We start from the raw sequence: 16,809 nt of genomic DNA, 5'->3' as shown, positions 1-16,809 counted from the left end.
TTTCGACCATGTCGAGGCTGATATTGACGACTTTCCGTCATGATCTGGCTCAGTTTGACAATGTATCAATCGGAGGGAATATATGCAGCACATATTCGAGAATGCACAATGCAAGACCACAAAATCCCGAGAGAAGGCCCAGAAAGAAGGCTGTAAACCCTTCTGTTCAGCGTGCAGTCAAACTCTTTATCGATAATTATCTTGAACCTTCATTCATGCTGGACAACAACGTTGATCTGGACAGTTTACTGTCTTCTGTCAGTAAAAGATTTACTATATACGAACCCCTTCTTCTTCTCCCTCCAAACTTTTTCAACAAGAGCCCTCAATGGGAATCGTTCATTTCCCTTTTAACCAGTGCCCAACTGCAAGAGTTATACGCCTGCATAGCGGAGGTTTTTTTACCGATGGGCGTAACTCATGTAGCAGTGAATGCTCCTATTTCACTTACTACTCGTATTGAAGAAGAGAATAAAGTACGAGGCCCGACAGATTTCACCCCTTTATTAGGAGATTTTGGCCCAATGATACCCTCTGCAGACCAAAACATACACCCATCAGAGACAGATCTCCAGGAAGCATTCTGGGTGAAGACTGTGCAAAACTCCAAGATAACCCAAGTCTGGGCTCCATTATATACAATGTTTAGCCGTGGGAATATCGTGGAGAAGGCAAGAATTCTTGGACTAGAATCAAGGTTTGATGGCTTGACCGAACAGCAACTCTGTCAGCCTGTGCAAAATATTTCCGTGGTAGACCTGTACGCTGGAATTGGCTATTTTGTATTTTCGTATTTGAAAATGGGCGTGGCCAGGGTTTGGGCTTGGGAGCTTAACGGTTGGTCCATTGAAGGCCTGCGGAGAGGATGTGAAGCAAACAAATGGGAAATAAAGATATTGAAGGTGAACAATGAAGGGACGGTTGATGGGATTGACGACCTGGTTGAAATGATGGGAGATGACAACCTGCGAGTGATTGCCTTCCACGGTGATAACGCCTTCGCTGCCGGTGTTATGCAAGACATCAAGGCCAAGGTGGAGGCAAGGAGAGCTTGGAAGCCAATACGACATGCTAATCTGGGCCTCTTACCAAGTTCAAAAGACACTTGGGGCAGTGCCACAGCTTTGATAGATCCAGAAATGGGTGGATGGGTTCATGTGCATGAAAACGTCAATGTTCACGAAATACATGAGAAGCGGGCTGCAATTGTTGCAGAGTTTAAAAGACTACAGTCCAAGCAAGAACTTATAGATCGTCATGCCTCGAGCGAGGTAGAGTGTGTGCATGTTGAAGAGGTCAAGACTTATGCTCCAGGCGTGATGCACTGCGTTTTCGACCTGAATATCCGACATTCCCAAGTTTTGACCGTGAGAACGCAGGATGAAATTACTTAGCCAAGTTATTGTTGCATACGACTAGTAGGCGCGTTGCTACAAAGAACACTGGCGAGTGGTATGGTATATACACTGGCATTAGAATTCTATTAAACATGCTAAATGAAACCATGCAGTATTCTATTCGTTCAGACATATCCAGCTAACTGAATGGGAGATATTCTGTAGATGTACTTGAAGTGAAGACACATCAGCCTAACAATTTGAATTAGAAAGCTTACGCACTTGGACTTTTCAAAAATTTGGCAGGAATATTGGCAAGCACAATATCCATGCTTTCAAGCTTCTCCAATCTGAGGCTTTCGGCATACTCCCTGTCATGCTTTCTAAAGTGTTCAATATCCTCCGGATGGGTCAAATCTTCCTCTTTTGCATCATCTCCATGGTACTTCTCAAAGTGATGAATTTCATATTCGTACTCCATGTCACCATGGTGTCCGGGTCCAGTTCCAAAATCAGGCAGCTTCTTGCCTTGCTGTGTGAGACGCACATAGTCGTTGGCTGAAATCACGCCTGTCTTAAGAGGGTCGAAGATATTAAAAACCTCTCGAAGTATTTGTTGTTTTCGTTCTTCGGTTAATGCCGCATTCGATTCATCATCCAGACCATATGTTCGTCGCACTTCGTCTGTTGTCCATAACCCGGAGTTATCATAGTCGTGTAGTGAAAAGAAGGATCTGGCGTCAAATGATGTGATGTGGTGCTCCTCTATAACAATTCTAACTTGTCAGAGACAAACTCGTGCCAAATATTTTTTTACAAAAAGCAAAAGAGCATTCAACCACGGAACTGCTGGTTGGACTCGATGATTTAATAAACATACCCATCATGTGGAGGGTTGCCCAGTCGAGGTTGGAGCGATCTTGGTTATCGCCATGAGACCCATGGGCGTAGATAGAGGGGGTGAATGCCAAAAGGGCTAGTAAAATACTCCGTGGGCTAATCATCGTGAGATACGGTATGCCTTTCGACACTGTGAGCCCTTCAATTGCTGCTGGATATCGGGAGGTACCCTCCACTGGCAACCCTTTGTAGATCTGATAGAGTCGGCATACGCTACACTTGAGCGCGAAAATTTGCATTGTTTGCACTAGCCCTACCTTTTGCTTATGTAATATACCAAAAGTCAATTTTGCCTAGACGAAGAAATATGTCCATGGAGGGCTTCGATCGTTGATATCAGCAACTCATGCCATATTGCCGCTCCGAACGCCCGCAATTAACGTCCACAGCATGGATTCCTTCACTGTCCTGCGCCAGGGACCATCTTTGATATAGAATACAACTCACGAGTATCCTTCCCCCACCCCAATCGCCGCCCTCCGATGCCCCGTACACATTCCGCATGATGAAGACGTTTTGGCCACGGGCCCAGATACAGGCCTATACCTGCCGATGTGGCTCTTGCTTGAAGAGCTCTACTTCAAATGCTGCATCTAACCGGACCGTATCTGCGGCGAGTCGAAGGCGGCTGTTAATTGGGAATAGCGTCACCGGATTTTATGCCACTTTATTTGCTGCTGCTGTTGCATGGGATACTAGCGTCAAGACAAGAAGGAGGATTGAGAGACAACAAGAAATTGAGGCCGTGAAAGCAGAGGTTGAAGCGCTCGAGCTTGATCAACTCCGTCGATTAGAAGCTCTAGCATCAAGGCAGAGGTTTCGGACGTCAACACCATCACAACAACGGAGGGGATACAGTACATCTACAAGGCCGGACACATTTCGGCGCACTTACCGTGGATTATCCACCCAAGCTGTCGGAGCTCAATGTCGAAACTCAGAAGTCGAAGCGCTTGATGTGGAATACATCAATTTAGGGACGGAGAAGCCAGCAACCCCACAGATAAAATCACACCCCCGCGAGCTAACGAATTACGATTTGGACGTGGACCCCAGATCTGAGGCCGAAATAGAACGATATGAAAGCGACCTCTCACTTAACGATATTCTACGGCAACGGGCGATCCTCCGATTAGCTGCAAGACAACTAGCAATTAAGATGATCCTACGACCTGCTCTAGCTCACTTGTACGCTGGCGTTCCGTTCACTTCTCGGACATCTTGCATCCTCCCGGATATCGAAATAGAAAAGCTTCTGGAAGAACTTGAAGATATCCGGGTTAGAATAGCTAAACTCCGGAGTTCTCGGGATGCATGGTTTGGCGATCTTGCCAGGAATATCACAATAGTGGAGCATGAGAATCTAATCGCAGAGAGGGCTGCTTTGAATGAAGATTTGAAGCGGATGTATACCATGTACCAAGACGACGAATTGACGTCTCGAGATCTGCTTGTCAAAGTTGCAGAAAATATCTTATCATCTGAAGAGCCATTATCACGACTTTCCGTGTCTTTAATGATAAGGATGTTTGGTCGGTCAAGGCAAAACGATGTGGTGAATATGATAATTGACTCGATATTTCCAAATGGTCTTATTCTTGGAGAAGGAGTGATTATAGCCACCCTGGACTTTTTCAACAAGTCCAAAGATTTGTACAGGTTTGATGGTTTCTTAAACAGGTTGCTCGGAGGAAAACTGCTACGTTTACCGCAGTATTGGAAACTCACCAAGGTCGGCAACATCGAAATTCCAGTACCACCAAGGGGCAGCGATCATGCAATTTTGAGCACACTTATATCTTCCGCTCTTGGTTTTAACCAGCCGCAGAGGGCAGATGCTTGGTTAGCCGTCATGAGACATCGTGGATATTCAGACAATCCGCACATACTAGGGTCTTACCTACGATATTATGCGCAACAACAGGACTGGGAAAGGGGTGGTTTGCTTCTCTTGAGAGTGGTAGACTATATATCTTCCACTGTGGCGGATAATGAAGGCCAATTTGAACGATTGATATTATACATGGCCGCCTTCTGCAATTCTTGTGGAAAAGACAGACTGGGGAACTCCATTTTAAAAGCTGCTGCTGTCCATGGTATTGATTGGCAAGATGCCTACAATTCTACCGATGAGAGAATCGTCATTTTGTCCACTTTGGAGCGGTGGCGGGCAGCTGCGGAACTTCCCAAACTTCCTGTTTCCCAATTATCTGTTGATGAGAGACACAGAGCCTTTGCAAATAGCGTTAGAGGAGCCATTCAGCAAGCTGTATCGATAACACAGGGCCGAAATACATTATACCAGCGGAGGTATGACCAGCTTGCGTACGATATTCGAAGCTCTGAATTGGTCATCCGTGATTTGAAATTTGAAATGGACAAGGAGAGCCACATACGAAATATGAGAAATTTACATCTTAAGCTATCTCAGCCAAGCGAAACTGAATCTATCCGGGAGGAAGTTCATTCCTTGGATATAGCCATCCGAGACATCGCATTGGAGATTGAACGCCAAACGCGAAAAGCAGAAATGGCTACTCTCAAATCACAACTGGACATGATACAGACAATGCTGTCTCACCAGTCTCCGAAGGCGGATACGACAACTCACGAAACATCTTTAGCCTCTAAGCTTACTGCCGCAAAACCTCATTCTGCTCTCTCCTCTGCTACCACTGAATTACAGAGACCTCCAACGAAAGTTTCTCCCCAAATAAAAAAGGTCTCAGCTATCAACAAATACTCTTCTTCAAATATTCGCAAATCCTACCAATCTTTCCCGTCTAATTGAGCGCCATGCCATCCCTAAAATAATTTATCCATCCTCACACTGCCTTCACCTCCTTCATCTCCTTTACCCAATAACCTAACCAATCTTCGGGGCATATTGCCATAATCTTGTTCATATATTATATGTGGTCTATGTTAGGATATTTGCGATGACCTACGCTCTAGAACTTGGTTAAATGTACTATTATCGTTTAGGGAGGTTCATCAACACTTGAAAAGCGGACCCGGCGTTATGTATTATAGATTCAATGAAGGCCTAGCACAAGGCGATATGACAAACATACATCCCAGCTTGCTTTTATAGGTCATTGGTAAAAATTGGCATGTATTGCAGAATGTCTGTATCTGTCTAAGGACTCTTTTAGAATTCTATAACTTTTTTCGTCCTTGTGAGTGCAAGTAAATAGAGCCACTTTAGTGTCTTGATAGCAGATAAAGACCATTGTAGAGGGTGATAAATTCACGATCACTCTCTATAATCCGGTATAAAGGTCCTCATCCGAGCCTAACACTTGTGATATCATTAATACCGATAGGCCGTGGCAAAGCCTTCATAAGCTACAGACAAAGAAAACCAAGTATCATAAATGATCCTAGTTAATTCTCTGCCTGTCTAAATGTTGTAGCGGTGGTCTTGACTAGATTCATCTTTTTTTGCTCGCATCAGATCGCATCTTTTCCTTTCGAGATAGTCTTTCGCCAGCTCGAATCAATGCGGACCGAATTTCTCCTTTCGGGAAACTGGAGATATCATAGTACGCAGGAGAAATGTCCTATAGTAAACATGTTAGAAAGCTAGGAAAACAACACAACGAAAAGTATAGGAAAAGCCTAATCAGTAAGGAACTTACTAAAAGCCATTCTCCCTTAACTGCGGTGACAGTTCTAATAAAGCTCTTCGTGGTCAAGACAAACTCGTTGTACAAGACCCACTCAGCCTCATATCCCAAAACTGTGCTAGGATGCAATAAAACCGGCTCATTGTTATCCTTGACAGTACGATACAAGTTTTTCCCTTGACTCTCTTTCTTGGCAACCTGCATGAAAAATCCAGCTACAAGTGCGCGACGGATGTTCTCATAATATTTCTTATCTTCAAATGGGGTAGAGACTAACTCAATTTCTTCCCGCTCCATTATACGCTGAAGCTGTAGTCGGACATTATCAGCGGACTGCAGAGATCGTAAGGAGAGGAAATGATCATGGCACCATTGTCGAGGGTTAGCTTGTGCTTCTGGCCCCTTGAATGCATGATAGGCATTAAGTAGAGTAAGATGATCACCATCTGGATGGGAAAAGAGCGCCTTCATTTCATCTGCACGCTTCCGCTGCGCAACAGGGCGAACAAAGATTTGGGGTACTGAAAGTAAGGAAGTAATAGACAAGATTTCATTGGAGCAGTAGAACTCTGGGGAGCTTATCAGCATCACAGCCAGAGCAGGGTCCAAAGGAAACTCGGAGGCTAATCGACCAAGAGCAGTGAGGTTTCCATCGTCATCTAGACATGCCAAATAGTTGAGCTCTTCTAAGGCTCGCATCAGGGTTTCAGGAGCTGGAGGATCCATGAGATCAAAGTGAACCAAGTCATCAATACCAAGTTTCTTTAAATCCAGAACCGTGGAAGATAAGTTTGAGCGAAGAATTTCCGGATACGTTTGTTCGATAAGTTCCTTTTTGAAAGCGCCTTCAGTGTAGAGACGGAAACATTTCCCAGGTCGAGTACGACCAGCACGACCAGCACGTTGTTGAGCTGAGGCCTTTGAGATAGGGGATACAAGCAGAGACTCCACACGAATACGTGGGTTGTATACTTTCTGCTTAGAAAATCCTGGATCTACCACATACACGATACCGTCGATGGTAAGTGAGGTTTCTGCAATGTTTGTGGATATAATGCATTTCCTTCCAGGTCTTCCCTTGGGTTTTCGGGGCGGTGGTGGGGGCTCGAATATACGCTGTTGCATGGCTGGAGGTAGAGAACCATACAAAGGATAGACTTTCATTGGCCCGGCATCGACTTCACGGATCATCTCGTCTACTTCGAGAGAAGTCTTGCGAACAGCATCTTCGATCTCCTCCTCTCCCGTTAAAAACAGAAGGATGTCACCTTCTGGCTCGGTAGCATGAATCTGTAGGACCGTGCGGATGGCAGCTTCAACATAGTCCTGCTCTGGTTCGGGGGTATAGAATATTTCTACTGGATGGGTTCTTCCAGGAACCGCCAGTAATGGCGCATCAGAAAAGTAGCGTTGGAACTTCTGCGCATCCAAAGTAGCAGACATGATAATAAGTTTCATATCTGGACGACGCAGTACGACTTCCTTCAAAAGACCCATGAGGACATCCGTTGCCATTGTACGTTCGTGAGCTTCATCGAGTATGATGGTGCTATACCGCTTGAGATCGTGATCGTGCATGGCTTCGCGCAACAACATACCATCCGTCATATACTTGAGTATGGTTTTGGAGCTGGTCTTGTCCTCGAATCGAATGCTATATCCAACCTCTTCTCCAAGGTTAACGTCCATCTCATTTGCAACACGCTCGGCAACTGACATAGCAGCAACTCGTCGCGGTTGGGTACAGGCGACCAACTTTCCTCGAAACTGAGGAAGATCATCGTATAGCACGAATTGTGGAATTTGCGTAGTCTTTCCCGAACCGGTTTCGCCAACGAAAACAAGAATTTGCGATTGTTGATAGAGCTTGAGGAATTCATTCCTACCTGAATATTAGTATCATGTATTTGAAAAGGAAGAGAATGCTGATATGGCAAACATTACCTCTGCTGATGAACTGGGAGATCGCGTCGGGCCCTGAGTATGGATACATATCGGCTGGAAAACGGTTTGCCCGTGAAAGGGTTCACACTGCCGCTTTCAACCTCATTCGCCATCTCTGCAGTGGTCTCATGTCTTCTGAAAGCTGCGAGGGGTGATTCATCGTTTATCCCACTGGATGCATCCTCGTTTTCATACATATGGGCGAGGTACGGGTTCGATCGAGGGTCCGATTCTGCCGTTGTCTTTAGTCTTTTGGCGCGAGACGCATTCTCACTGTCACTCCGAGCTGCCATGGTGACGAATGGACGTGACTGTGAGGTCTCCTGGTCTCAAGTCGCCGTCGAGTTGCAGGATGTCCGCGTTCAACAGCTGGCGTCGTTTTGGTTGCTTGAAGTCTTCAAAAGATAAAAAAATATTCCGAGAGAGAAATTTTGGCGGGAGGTCCGCGATAGGAAGGTAAGCCGATAACTAGAGTCGCGGCAAACTTGCCAAGTCTGGCGCCCACCACAAAATTTAAACTATTTTAACTATCTTCCCCCCCGCGACGTCAAATTTGAAAACCGTTGAAAAGCCGGGTGCGATATCAAAATATTGACAGCCGTCCCACGGAGTGAGGGCATGGCTGTTAGCTTCCTGTGCTTTTATCTGTCCCGGAGCTAGCTATAGTTGGCCAGCCTCAGATTTGAACTTGGACTTGCACATTATCAGCTGGCGAGTTTGGTCCTAACCTACTAATCAGTCTAATAGCCAAGGGGGTTTGATGGCAATTGATCACTCAAAGTATTAAGGTACTGGACAGTAACTCAGAGACTGGATGCTCATCATGGCCCAGGCTGAGGGAACTCCGCCGACATTCGTCGTCGGGCAACATGAATCTGAACGGAAGTTCCGTATCACTAATGAAATATCTCAATTGGCTCATGATAATGGTGTATGATATTTTCCTTCCTATACACACCCTTGACACACTTGTTTCTAACGAATATTTAGTATGATATGCTTACAACACCAATAACGACACCGCATTTTCAATCGCGTGTCCTTTCACTATTGTCTATCCATCTTTCAACAGTTAATCAGCCAGTCCAGGACGTAACTGGCACGTATTTCACCTCGCGTAATTCTGCACCTCTCAAAATACCCTCATTTACGACCGCAGATACGAACCTACGACCAGAAGGAACCAACAGTTATGTGGTTGCCGTGTCAAGTCGATGGATAGACATGTGTTCACCAGACCCATTGATTGCTGATATATCTCGCCAAGTTCTCTTGTTGGAACTGGCTTATGCTGCATTTTGTGGTGTTCATCATGCTATCATTCCTGGCCCAAAACTACACCATGGAAGCTCACATGGGTATGGACTGATTTACTATGCTCGAGCAATTCAAGAGGTTTTAACAACCGCACCATATATTCGCATCAATATCTGGTTGCCTGTGGTTGACAATCCCGAATTGGAAGCGGACCAAATGGGAGATATTTCTCCGTTTGCTAGGCCCGAATATTTGGGTAACTCAATGCCTGAAGTAACCCCAAAGTTAGACTTGTTTGGAACCTGGAATGCATGGAACATAATTAGGAAAGTCTGTAAATATCATACAAGGTTAACAGTAGGTAAGAAAAATGTATTTACCCAGAAGATCATTGCACGCAAAGTCCTCTTTTGCCCCAGCCTCCATACAAGCTTATGGTCAATCCCTGCTACCTCGTTGACTCTACCATTGACTTGTGCTAACTATCATGTTTAATATAGCCCTATCGTTACCCCGACAGCTTCCTCCATCAACTGTACAGACAAGGTGGTTGTCGGAGCCTGTTCGTATATTCACACTGACAAGCACTTCGTTCGTGAAAAACCCTAAAAATTTCCCTGTCCTGAGCAAAGCGCATCAGTCGTACATCTTTCGTGCTATGCGAGGAGTCCCTCCATGGATTTTCCTCTGCGATGTTGGGTCAATACCTGGATTGGAGAAAATAGACGGCCATGCTCCGACACCTGCTGAGGCAGCACAGGCTCCAAAGAAAAAGGAGGACCTGGTGCCCCATCTGTCATATATACGAAATCTAGAGAGGAAACAGCCACAGTGGACTCGCGTGGAAAGCTTCACTCTAGGATATCAAGATTACTTGCAAGCGCCACTGCAGCCTCTCACGGTTAACCTTGAAAGCGTGACATACGAGGTTTTCGAAACGGATCCAGTCAAGTATGAATGGTACGAGCGGGCTATTGCGAAAGCTCTAAAGGACTGGGGGCTTGAAAAGAAACCGACATCTAGTCAGGATGGCCGGGTGGTACTAGCTGTAGTCGGTGCTGGGCGTGGGCCTTTGGTCTCTAGGGCCATTCGAGCAAGTGTTGAAGCTGGAGTTGACATTGAGTTATGGGCCTTAGAGAAGAACCAAAATGCATTTGTTCACCTACAGAGGCAAAACGAGGCTGTCTGGGGCGGAAGTGTGACTCTGGTGCATTCTGATATGAGAAGCTGGAAAGGACCGGTTCGAGAAATCCAGGCTGAAGGTATGTCTTGATTCTGACCAAATGATCAATAAGAAATATTAGTGGAATTGATGTTCAAGAAGAATCATTCTAATATACTTTCATACTTTTAGATTTAGCAGCCGAAACCAAACCTTCGAAAGTTCACTACCCAATCGACATCATCATATCTGAGCTATTGGGTTCGTTTGGTGACAATGAACTATCACCGGAATGCCTTGACGGTGTTGAGCATCTTTTAAACCCCGTTCATGGAATCTCAATTCCTACTTCATATTCATCGCATATTACACCCATTTCGGCGCCTCGTCTTTATGCGGATATTCAGAATCAGACCAAATCGAATCCGGCCGTTCCAGAAACCCCTTATGTTGTCATGCTACATGCATTTGACTATCTTTCAACCACTGCGCCTGCAATTTCCCACCTTAGTAGCGTGGCTTCTAGCGCTGCGGCCTCTACTTCAATTTCCACTCCTTCTGCAACTCCACCACCCATGAAAGAGGTAGATACCCCGATTATTCAGGCAGCCTGGAGTTTCTCACACCCGAATCCGAACATACCAGAGGAGTCTAGGTTATCAGCTAGACCTTCAAACTCTCACAATACTCGCCAAACTCGACTAACTTTCCCCTGCACTGAGGGCGGAACATGTCATGGTTTGGCAGGATATTTCGAAACAGTGTTATATCGGGATGTTGAATTGTCGACCAACCCTCTAACTATGGATGCTAAAAGCAAGGATATGATAAGCTGGTTTCCTATCTACTTCCCATTGAAGGTACGTAAGCCTAGGTTACATTTTAGCTCCTATCTGTGCTAATCATACCTTTCTACAGAGCCCTTTGTATATCCCTGAAAACTCGGACATTGTCCTAACCATGTTTAGACAGACAGACGACCGGAAAGTCTGGTATGAGTGGTTTGTGGAAGTATTTATGCATCAAAGTGGGATAGGTCTCCGAGGCGGTAGCCAGCCCAAGCGGATACGAGTAGGAATGAGTGACTTGCATTCTAGTATTCAAGATGGATGCCTGATGTGAGATAAAAGGGGACGTTGTTTCTTTTGGCATATCTGGAAGCGTTATGCTGTTTTGCAAAATGTCGAGTTATTTTTTGGCGAAATCATGAAAATTACAAGAGTCGGTAATTCCATCTTGGGTGATTTGGAAAACTATCTCCCATTGTTTGCAGTGCAATTGAGAGTAAAAATAGAAGCTAAATAACAAACGGAGTTCTATGAATCAAATAAAACTAGTGATATCTATGCTCCCACGCCAGTCAATCCCTGTCGAATGGCCAGGACACTATCAACAATAACAGCATCGATGCCCTCATTGACTTGGATCTACAGACACAATTGTGGTAAGCAGCGGGACAGCTTGAATAGGGGGTGGAAATTGACACCTGGAAATGAAAATACCTTGACATTGGCTGGATCATTGTTTATGGTTCCGTAAGAAACGCATACCAAACCTGACTCCTTTACAACTTTGACAAGCCTGGGGCTTAGCACCAATGGCTCAGCATTTGTAACGATTCCTAGCAGGTTCCACCTAGAGGCAAACCGAATAGCCTCCTGGAGACTGCTGGCTCTAATATCGGCAACGGGGCTCACTCCGGAGTCTGTAAGGAAGAGAACGGGAATGGAAGGTTGTTTGAAAGAAAGGAGGAGACAAATGTCTGGGTTGAAAGATGAGAAGATCATGTTTCTTCCTTCACCATAGTCATAGACTATACGAAGAACATTGTCGACGAAGGAGTTTAGTTCCACGGCATATGTGTCCATTTCTTCCTCTTCACTTTCATGAAGCATGGGATATTCTTATCGGGCAGATTAGTACTGGGATCCATCATGTGCATTTAAAACAGTCAACTCACTCAATTCCATATTGAACCCAGCAGATTTTGGTAGCTCTTTGAAGAGCTCCTCAAGAGTTGCAAAAGGAGCTTGTATGTGGTCGCCACGCGAGTTCCCTTTAAAACCCTTCTTTTTAAAGTCTCTGGTATGCTTCATTCTTTCACTAAGATTTGGAACATCGAGTTCTTCACCGACTGACATGGATCGTGGTCGCGTCTGCAAGAGACGTGGAAATCCATCTTCTGAGTTTGGCGTTCCGCTATGGTTGGAAGACTGCTTTACGGCTGGTTTCCGGCCATCACTGATGTGGAGGAACTGATAATTTAGGTCAGCTTCTGGGTACAAAACAAGGGTCTACCGTCCAAGGGTGGAGGGGAGCAGTACCTGTTCCAATGTAAGGGTATGAACAGGTGCATCAATTCCTGTCTCACTAACAAGGAAGTCATGATAAATAACGGGAACATGATCCTTAGTTAGTTGAACATCTTCAATTATATGTTAGCATTGCCCCAACAAGGGAAAAGGCTGGTAGACTTGCGTACCGAACTATATAGACGAGGAGCATTTAGTAAAATAGAACATTACCATAACAATATTTTAGGATAGGGCGTGATACTCACCTCAACATATGAAGCACCCAAGTTTGCAGCCGCGATAAAAGACTGGGACGGCTGTTAGGAAAGTCAAATATTTGCAGCAGATTGAGACAAACCTGGACAGTATTTTCTCCCAATTGCAAAGAATGGCGCCCGGCAATATTCTTTCCGAGACCTGATATAATCCCCAGTTAGATAAGAATAAAGCAAAACTGACGATTAATATATGTGTCTTACCTCGATGACCGATGACCATAGGCGATGTAACGCTCTTCCAATATGTTTGTTCTTCTGTAATCGACATCTTGGGATGGCTGAAGGGTGTAATAACAAGAAAATTGAAAGTCACGGAGCCGATAATCTCAAGGGTCTTCGCCGCTATGAGTGGAACCACAAAGTCTCCCTGCAGGTTGGATCGGCTTGACCCAACAGTTGGCTTGAAACTAGACAACAAAGCTACGCCACGACCGAAAACTTGATCTTTAGAGCCTGCGTATGTAGGTACCAAGTCGAAGACAATTTTGGTTTTGCTGGAGTCTGCGGTATGGAAGACTATTGGCTCTGTTGAGATGTTGTCTTGGACAGGCAAATCAATTATCTGCGGTTCACCTTGCGCGCCACTTGCAGAGACAACGATTGAAAGCGCGGTATCGAGCTGTGTCAGATGGGCCTCTGCCATGGGAATCCGTTCAAGGCTAACAGGATCTGCGGTCTTTCTCATATCCATTGTTCCCAGGCTTACGAGAATCATACTTTTATCTGTCAAGTAGCGATGGCCGAATGATTTTACCGCATCTGGTGCGCGGTCTTTCGAGTTTCGATCATTCAATGAAGACTGAGATGGAGGAGATGAGGATACCACAGATTGCGATGCGGCATCTGACTCAACGCTGCCGTCCGAAGTAGCCATGGCTTCATCCAAAAGGCGGGCGATATCGATATGGCCTCTGAGTGTTGCGTGTTCCTTGGCAGTCCATCCAGAGGAGTCAGTGGTCTCTAGGTTTGCCCCTGCTTCAATGAGGAGTTTGACGATATTGATGTTGCCATCCACAGAGGCAATGAACAATGGAGTCCAAGCGTAGGTATTCTCCGCTAGCTCAATATTGGCTTTTTGCTCATCCGATCCCTTGAGGAGAGCAGCAGCACACTGATCGTGGCCAAATCGCGCGGCTGAATGAAGGGCTGTTTCACCTTGTTCATCTTGATAGTTGATATTCACACCTGCCTGGACCAAGAGGTGGACTATATCAACAAAGTTCGCCTTTGTAGCAAGAGCCAGAACGGCGCTGGATTTTAGAATGTTTCTTCGAATTGCCGTCTTATCCTGATTACTGCCTTTCCAATTTTCTGAATCCAGGAGCGTCTTGGTAGTTAGTGGATGGCCACCGACTACGCTTAGATGGAGCGGTGCCATGCCATCCTCGTCCTGCCAAAGTGGGCCATCGATACCTTCGGATACGTCAAACATATCCCATTCCTGAAGGTGCTCGATTATCACATCACAGACGGCTTTAAACCCGTACTGAGCTGCGAAGTGCAAGGGGGTCTTTCCTGATATGTCTCTTGCGAGAAGCGCGGGGCGCTGGTGAGGAAGTAGATTGTCAAGGAGATATTGTAAGAACATCACGACAGGGCTGTCGCGCCCAATATGAGTTGGGTGGTCTGATTCCATGACAACTGGCCTCTGGGGCTTTAGTGTTGGTGTAGTTGCTGGTGTGATATAATTTGATGTTTCTGTAGGAAAGTTCAATACCATTGTGGCCGAAGATTCAGGGTCAACTGTTGATTGCGACCGACCAATTGATATGACCAGACGATGGATGCAATTTCGTTTGTTAATGTCGTCTTCTTCCTCGAGGGAAGTGACTCGTTGTAGGAGAGAGGCAAGACAGGCCTTTGAACGGTAGAAGATCGACCGTTGCTGCAGGGACATCAAGACTCTGGTGAACACTGCCTCTCCGATCCCATCAGTAGCAGTTTTGAGAGTTGGCAGAAGATCTAGAAGAGCATTGGTATCGTCTCGTCTAAGAGCATCATCCACAGACAGTAGGAGGCTGGTAGGAAGGTTAAGGATTACTCCGGATGAAGGTTTCTTCAATGAAAGGGCTGAGTGGGTGGAGCTATTATCATCCATGACCTTCTCATGGCCCAGAACAGAGAGCCACTCATTAATGGAATTCACGGAATGTAAAAGACGGGAGTTTGTCGCGAACATGGCAGGATTAACTTTGGTTGAGAGGTATTTTATCTGTGCATTGGCCCCGGGAAGCTTCTTATCCAATTTCTTGGTAATTTTGATGAATCCTCGACGGTTTACCTCGCCATACCACTGCAACTTGCGCAGCTGGCCACGGAGCTCTAACAGAGCAGCCAACAGGTCCTCGGTGTCTTCTGAATCCAGGTGGGACGGTGAGGTCTCCGGGTGACCGAATCTGTCCTCAAGAAGCTTCAGACGGCGGGAGCAGTCAGAAAACTTCTTATTGTAAAAACTATCAACATCCTCGAGGTTTCGATCAAGGCTGTAGAAGAAGCCTGGGGTTGTATTAGTATAGTCTAGGGAGGCACATCGGAATAGTCTTACCAGCTAAATCGGGGTCATTCCCCATCGTCTTAGCTTTGACAGCTGACTTTATCAGTTTCTTCAGGGACTTGTATTTGATATAGGAGGAGCTCCATTCTGGAACCATGTTCCGGGGTAGATTGCGGCCGAACTTCATACTGGAAAATCTGACCTGTTCCGGCTATTTCTGGTGGTTTTCTGTTTTCCAGGTAGAAAGGGAGGGAAAAAAAAGTATAGATCCTAATTATTCCTCTGCTTGTTGGGGTTGTCAAAGCAATGGTCTCCTTCAAAACGATTCAAGGTAAGTCTATTCGAGGCGCGGAAGGTGAAAGATGTGTAGAAACTAGGGATTGCTGCTGATATACTGACGAAAGGAACGTTCTGGGTATATATAGAGATATCGAACAGGAACAGCAGTAAACTAAGCAGCGGATCCGCGCAAACGGACTCTTGGAGAAACTGAAGCCATGTTGAGAGGTTGAGATGGGTGTGCTGGCGGGTATAGTTTATATATTGATTGCGTGGAGTGACTTTGGGAGTACTCCGTACTGGGGATGTATTTCTTGGAAAAGACAAATGTGTCTTAAAAGGTTTATGCTTGGTTGTACGGTACCGAAGCGTCCGTATGCACTGCTAGACCCAGCCGACGGCCGTCTTTAGGGGGTTTCTCGAGGTCGAAAAGCGCTGGTTTGTCAAGCTATCAAAACCGTCAGCCAAGGGGGGTCCTCTTGCAGCCAACCCCGGCCGTGCAGCGGCATCTAGGACAACCCCCAGACGCCCCGGCCAGCAAGCAGAACGCAAGCACACAACAGGGACCAGCTTACCGTCTGTCTGATGATCCCAGGAGCAGAACTGCGCAGCCAACTCGACAACGCCGTGCAGACAAGGGCCGAGTCCGCTAATTAGTTAGCTGTAGTGAAGGTCGGCTAAAAAGACTCGGTCGATCGCCAGCAGTGAGGCGGTGAGTGGCTGCTCGAACTTGTTTCTGGCCACGACGAGGTCGCAGGCGGGCTACTACTGTCGAGTCAAAGGCGAAGATGAAGCTGCAGCAGGCGAGAAGAAGACGGCGTCGGGGATGCTTGGAGATGATTACGGGGGAGACAAAGGACGGAGTTTTTTATTGAGAGTCACCAACTAGTTAGTCAACTTAACTTACTAGTTAGTGGCCAAGCGACGGCGACGAGGCAAAGAAACAACACCTTGACAACAGCAGCCACCGTCAAAGAGTCAAAACCGACACGGCCAGGAGGGGCTTGTTTGCTCTTCTGCTGCTGCTGCTGCTGCTGGAGGGTACAAGGGGGCTCTGTTCCGTCTGCTCCGGCTGGTTGTCGACTCGGTCTGCGCTCGCTGCTCCTCGGCCGTGATATTATAGCAGGACCCTACGAAGCGTATATATACTGGCCTCGAGGCCGGTGCACCCCTGAGAAGAGCAAGCAAACGACGTGACCGGAGCTGCTGCTCTGTTTGGCCCGCTGGCAATCCAT

At 46.2% G+C, this 16,809-nt stretch overlaps 6 protein-coding genes across 10 annotated transcripts; 3 read left to right on the top strand and 3 right to left on the bottom strand.

Moving 5' to 3' along the window:
* Positions 1 to 8: 8 nt before the first annotated feature.
* TERG_05150 (tRNA(Phe) (4-demethylwyosine(37)-C(7)) aminocarboxypropyltransferase) lies at positions 9 to 1,394 on the top strand (the record flags this gene model as incomplete). The annotated part of the gene is made up of 1 exon (XM_003234504.1): positions 9 to 1,394. One exon carries the CDS (start codon positions 9 to 11, stop codon positions 1,392 to 1,394), a length of 1,386 nt encoding a protein of 461 aa, XP_003234552.1.
* Positions 1,395 to 1,611: 217 nt separating this feature from the next.
* On the bottom strand, positions 1,612 to 2,341 carry TERG_05149 (uncharacterized protein; the record flags this gene model as incomplete). Its single annotated transcript, XM_003234503.1, has 2 exons — positions 1,612 to 2,102; positions 2,218 to 2,341. The coding sequence occupies 2 exons, from the start codon at positions 2,339 to 2,341 to the stop codon at positions 1,612 to 1,614; spliced, it is 615 nt and encodes a 204-aa protein (XP_003234551.1).
* A 398-nt stretch (positions 2,342 to 2,739) lies between these two features.
* On the top strand, positions 2,740 to 5,028 carry TERG_05148 (uncharacterized protein; the record flags this gene model as incomplete). Its single annotated transcript, XM_003234502.1, has 1 exon — positions 2,740 to 5,028. The coding sequence occupies one exon, from the start codon at positions 2,740 to 2,742 to the stop codon at positions 5,026 to 5,028; it is 2,289 nt and encodes a 762-aa protein (XP_003234550.1).
* Positions 5,029 to 5,671: 643 nt separating this feature from the next.
* Positions 5,672 to 7,585, bottom strand: TERG_05147 (pre-mRNA-splicing factor ATP-dependent RNA helicase PRP43; the record flags this gene model as incomplete). Its single annotated transcript, XM_003234501.2, has 2 exons — positions 5,672 to 5,800; positions 5,879 to 7,585. The coding sequence occupies 2 exons, from the start codon at positions 7,583 to 7,585 to the stop codon at positions 5,672 to 5,674; spliced, it is 1,836 nt and encodes a 611-aa protein (XP_003234549.2).
* Positions 7,586 to 8,633: 1,048 nt separating this feature from the next.
* Positions 8,634 to 11,351, top strand: TERG_05146 (uncharacterized protein; the record flags this gene model as incomplete). Of its 2 annotated transcripts, XM_003234500.1 has the most annotated exons (5): positions 8,634 to 8,741; positions 8,801 to 9,428; positions 9,568 to 10,329; positions 10,422 to 11,089; positions 11,148 to 11,351. In XM_003234500.1, the coding sequence occupies 5 exons, from the start codon at positions 8,634 to 8,636 to the stop codon at positions 11,349 to 11,351; spliced, it is 2,370 nt and encodes a 789-aa protein (XP_003234548.1). The 2 variants fall into 2 exon arrangements, with proteins under 2 accessions (XP_003234548.1, XP_047606514.1); XM_047749930.1 differs by lacking the exon at positions 11,148 to 11,351 and having other exon boundaries at positions 10,422 to 11,131.
* A 305-nt stretch (positions 11,352 to 11,656) lies between these two features.
* TERG_05145 (uncharacterized protein) lies at positions 11,657 to 14,980 on the bottom strand (the record flags this gene model as incomplete). 4 transcript variants are annotated; one of them, XM_047748380.1, is made up of 7 exons in its annotated part: positions 11,657 to 12,132; positions 12,190 to 12,484; positions 12,554 to 12,654; positions 12,712 to 12,715; positions 12,790 to 12,831; positions 12,882 to 12,940; positions 13,003 to 14,980. In XM_047748380.1, the coding sequence occupies 7 exons, from the start codon at positions 14,978 to 14,980 to the stop codon at positions 11,657 to 11,659; spliced, it is 2,955 nt and encodes a 984-aa protein (XP_047604361.1). The 4 variants fall into 4 exon arrangements, with proteins under 4 accessions (XP_047604361.1, XP_047606512.1, XP_047606513.1 ...); XM_047749928.1 differs by lacking the exons at positions 11,657 to 12,132; positions 12,190 to 12,484 and having other exon boundaries at positions 12,643 to 12,654; positions 12,790 to 12,940; XM_047749929.1 differs by lacking the exons at positions 11,657 to 12,132; positions 12,190 to 12,484; positions 12,554 to 12,654; positions 12,712 to 12,715 and having other exon boundaries at positions 12,786 to 12,940.
* Positions 14,981 to 16,809: the final 1,829 nt, after the last annotated feature.

This window comes from Trichophyton rubrum, assembly GCF_000151425.1.
Source record: "Trichophyton rubrum CBS 118892 genomic scaffold supercont2.5, whole genome shotgun sequence".
Taxonomy (NCBI): domain Eukaryota; kingdom Fungi; phylum Ascomycota; class Eurotiomycetes; order Onygenales; family Arthrodermataceae; genus Trichophyton; species Trichophyton rubrum.
Note: the sequence above shows the minus strand (reverse complement) of the source record. Positions and strands in the feature narration are given on the sequence as shown.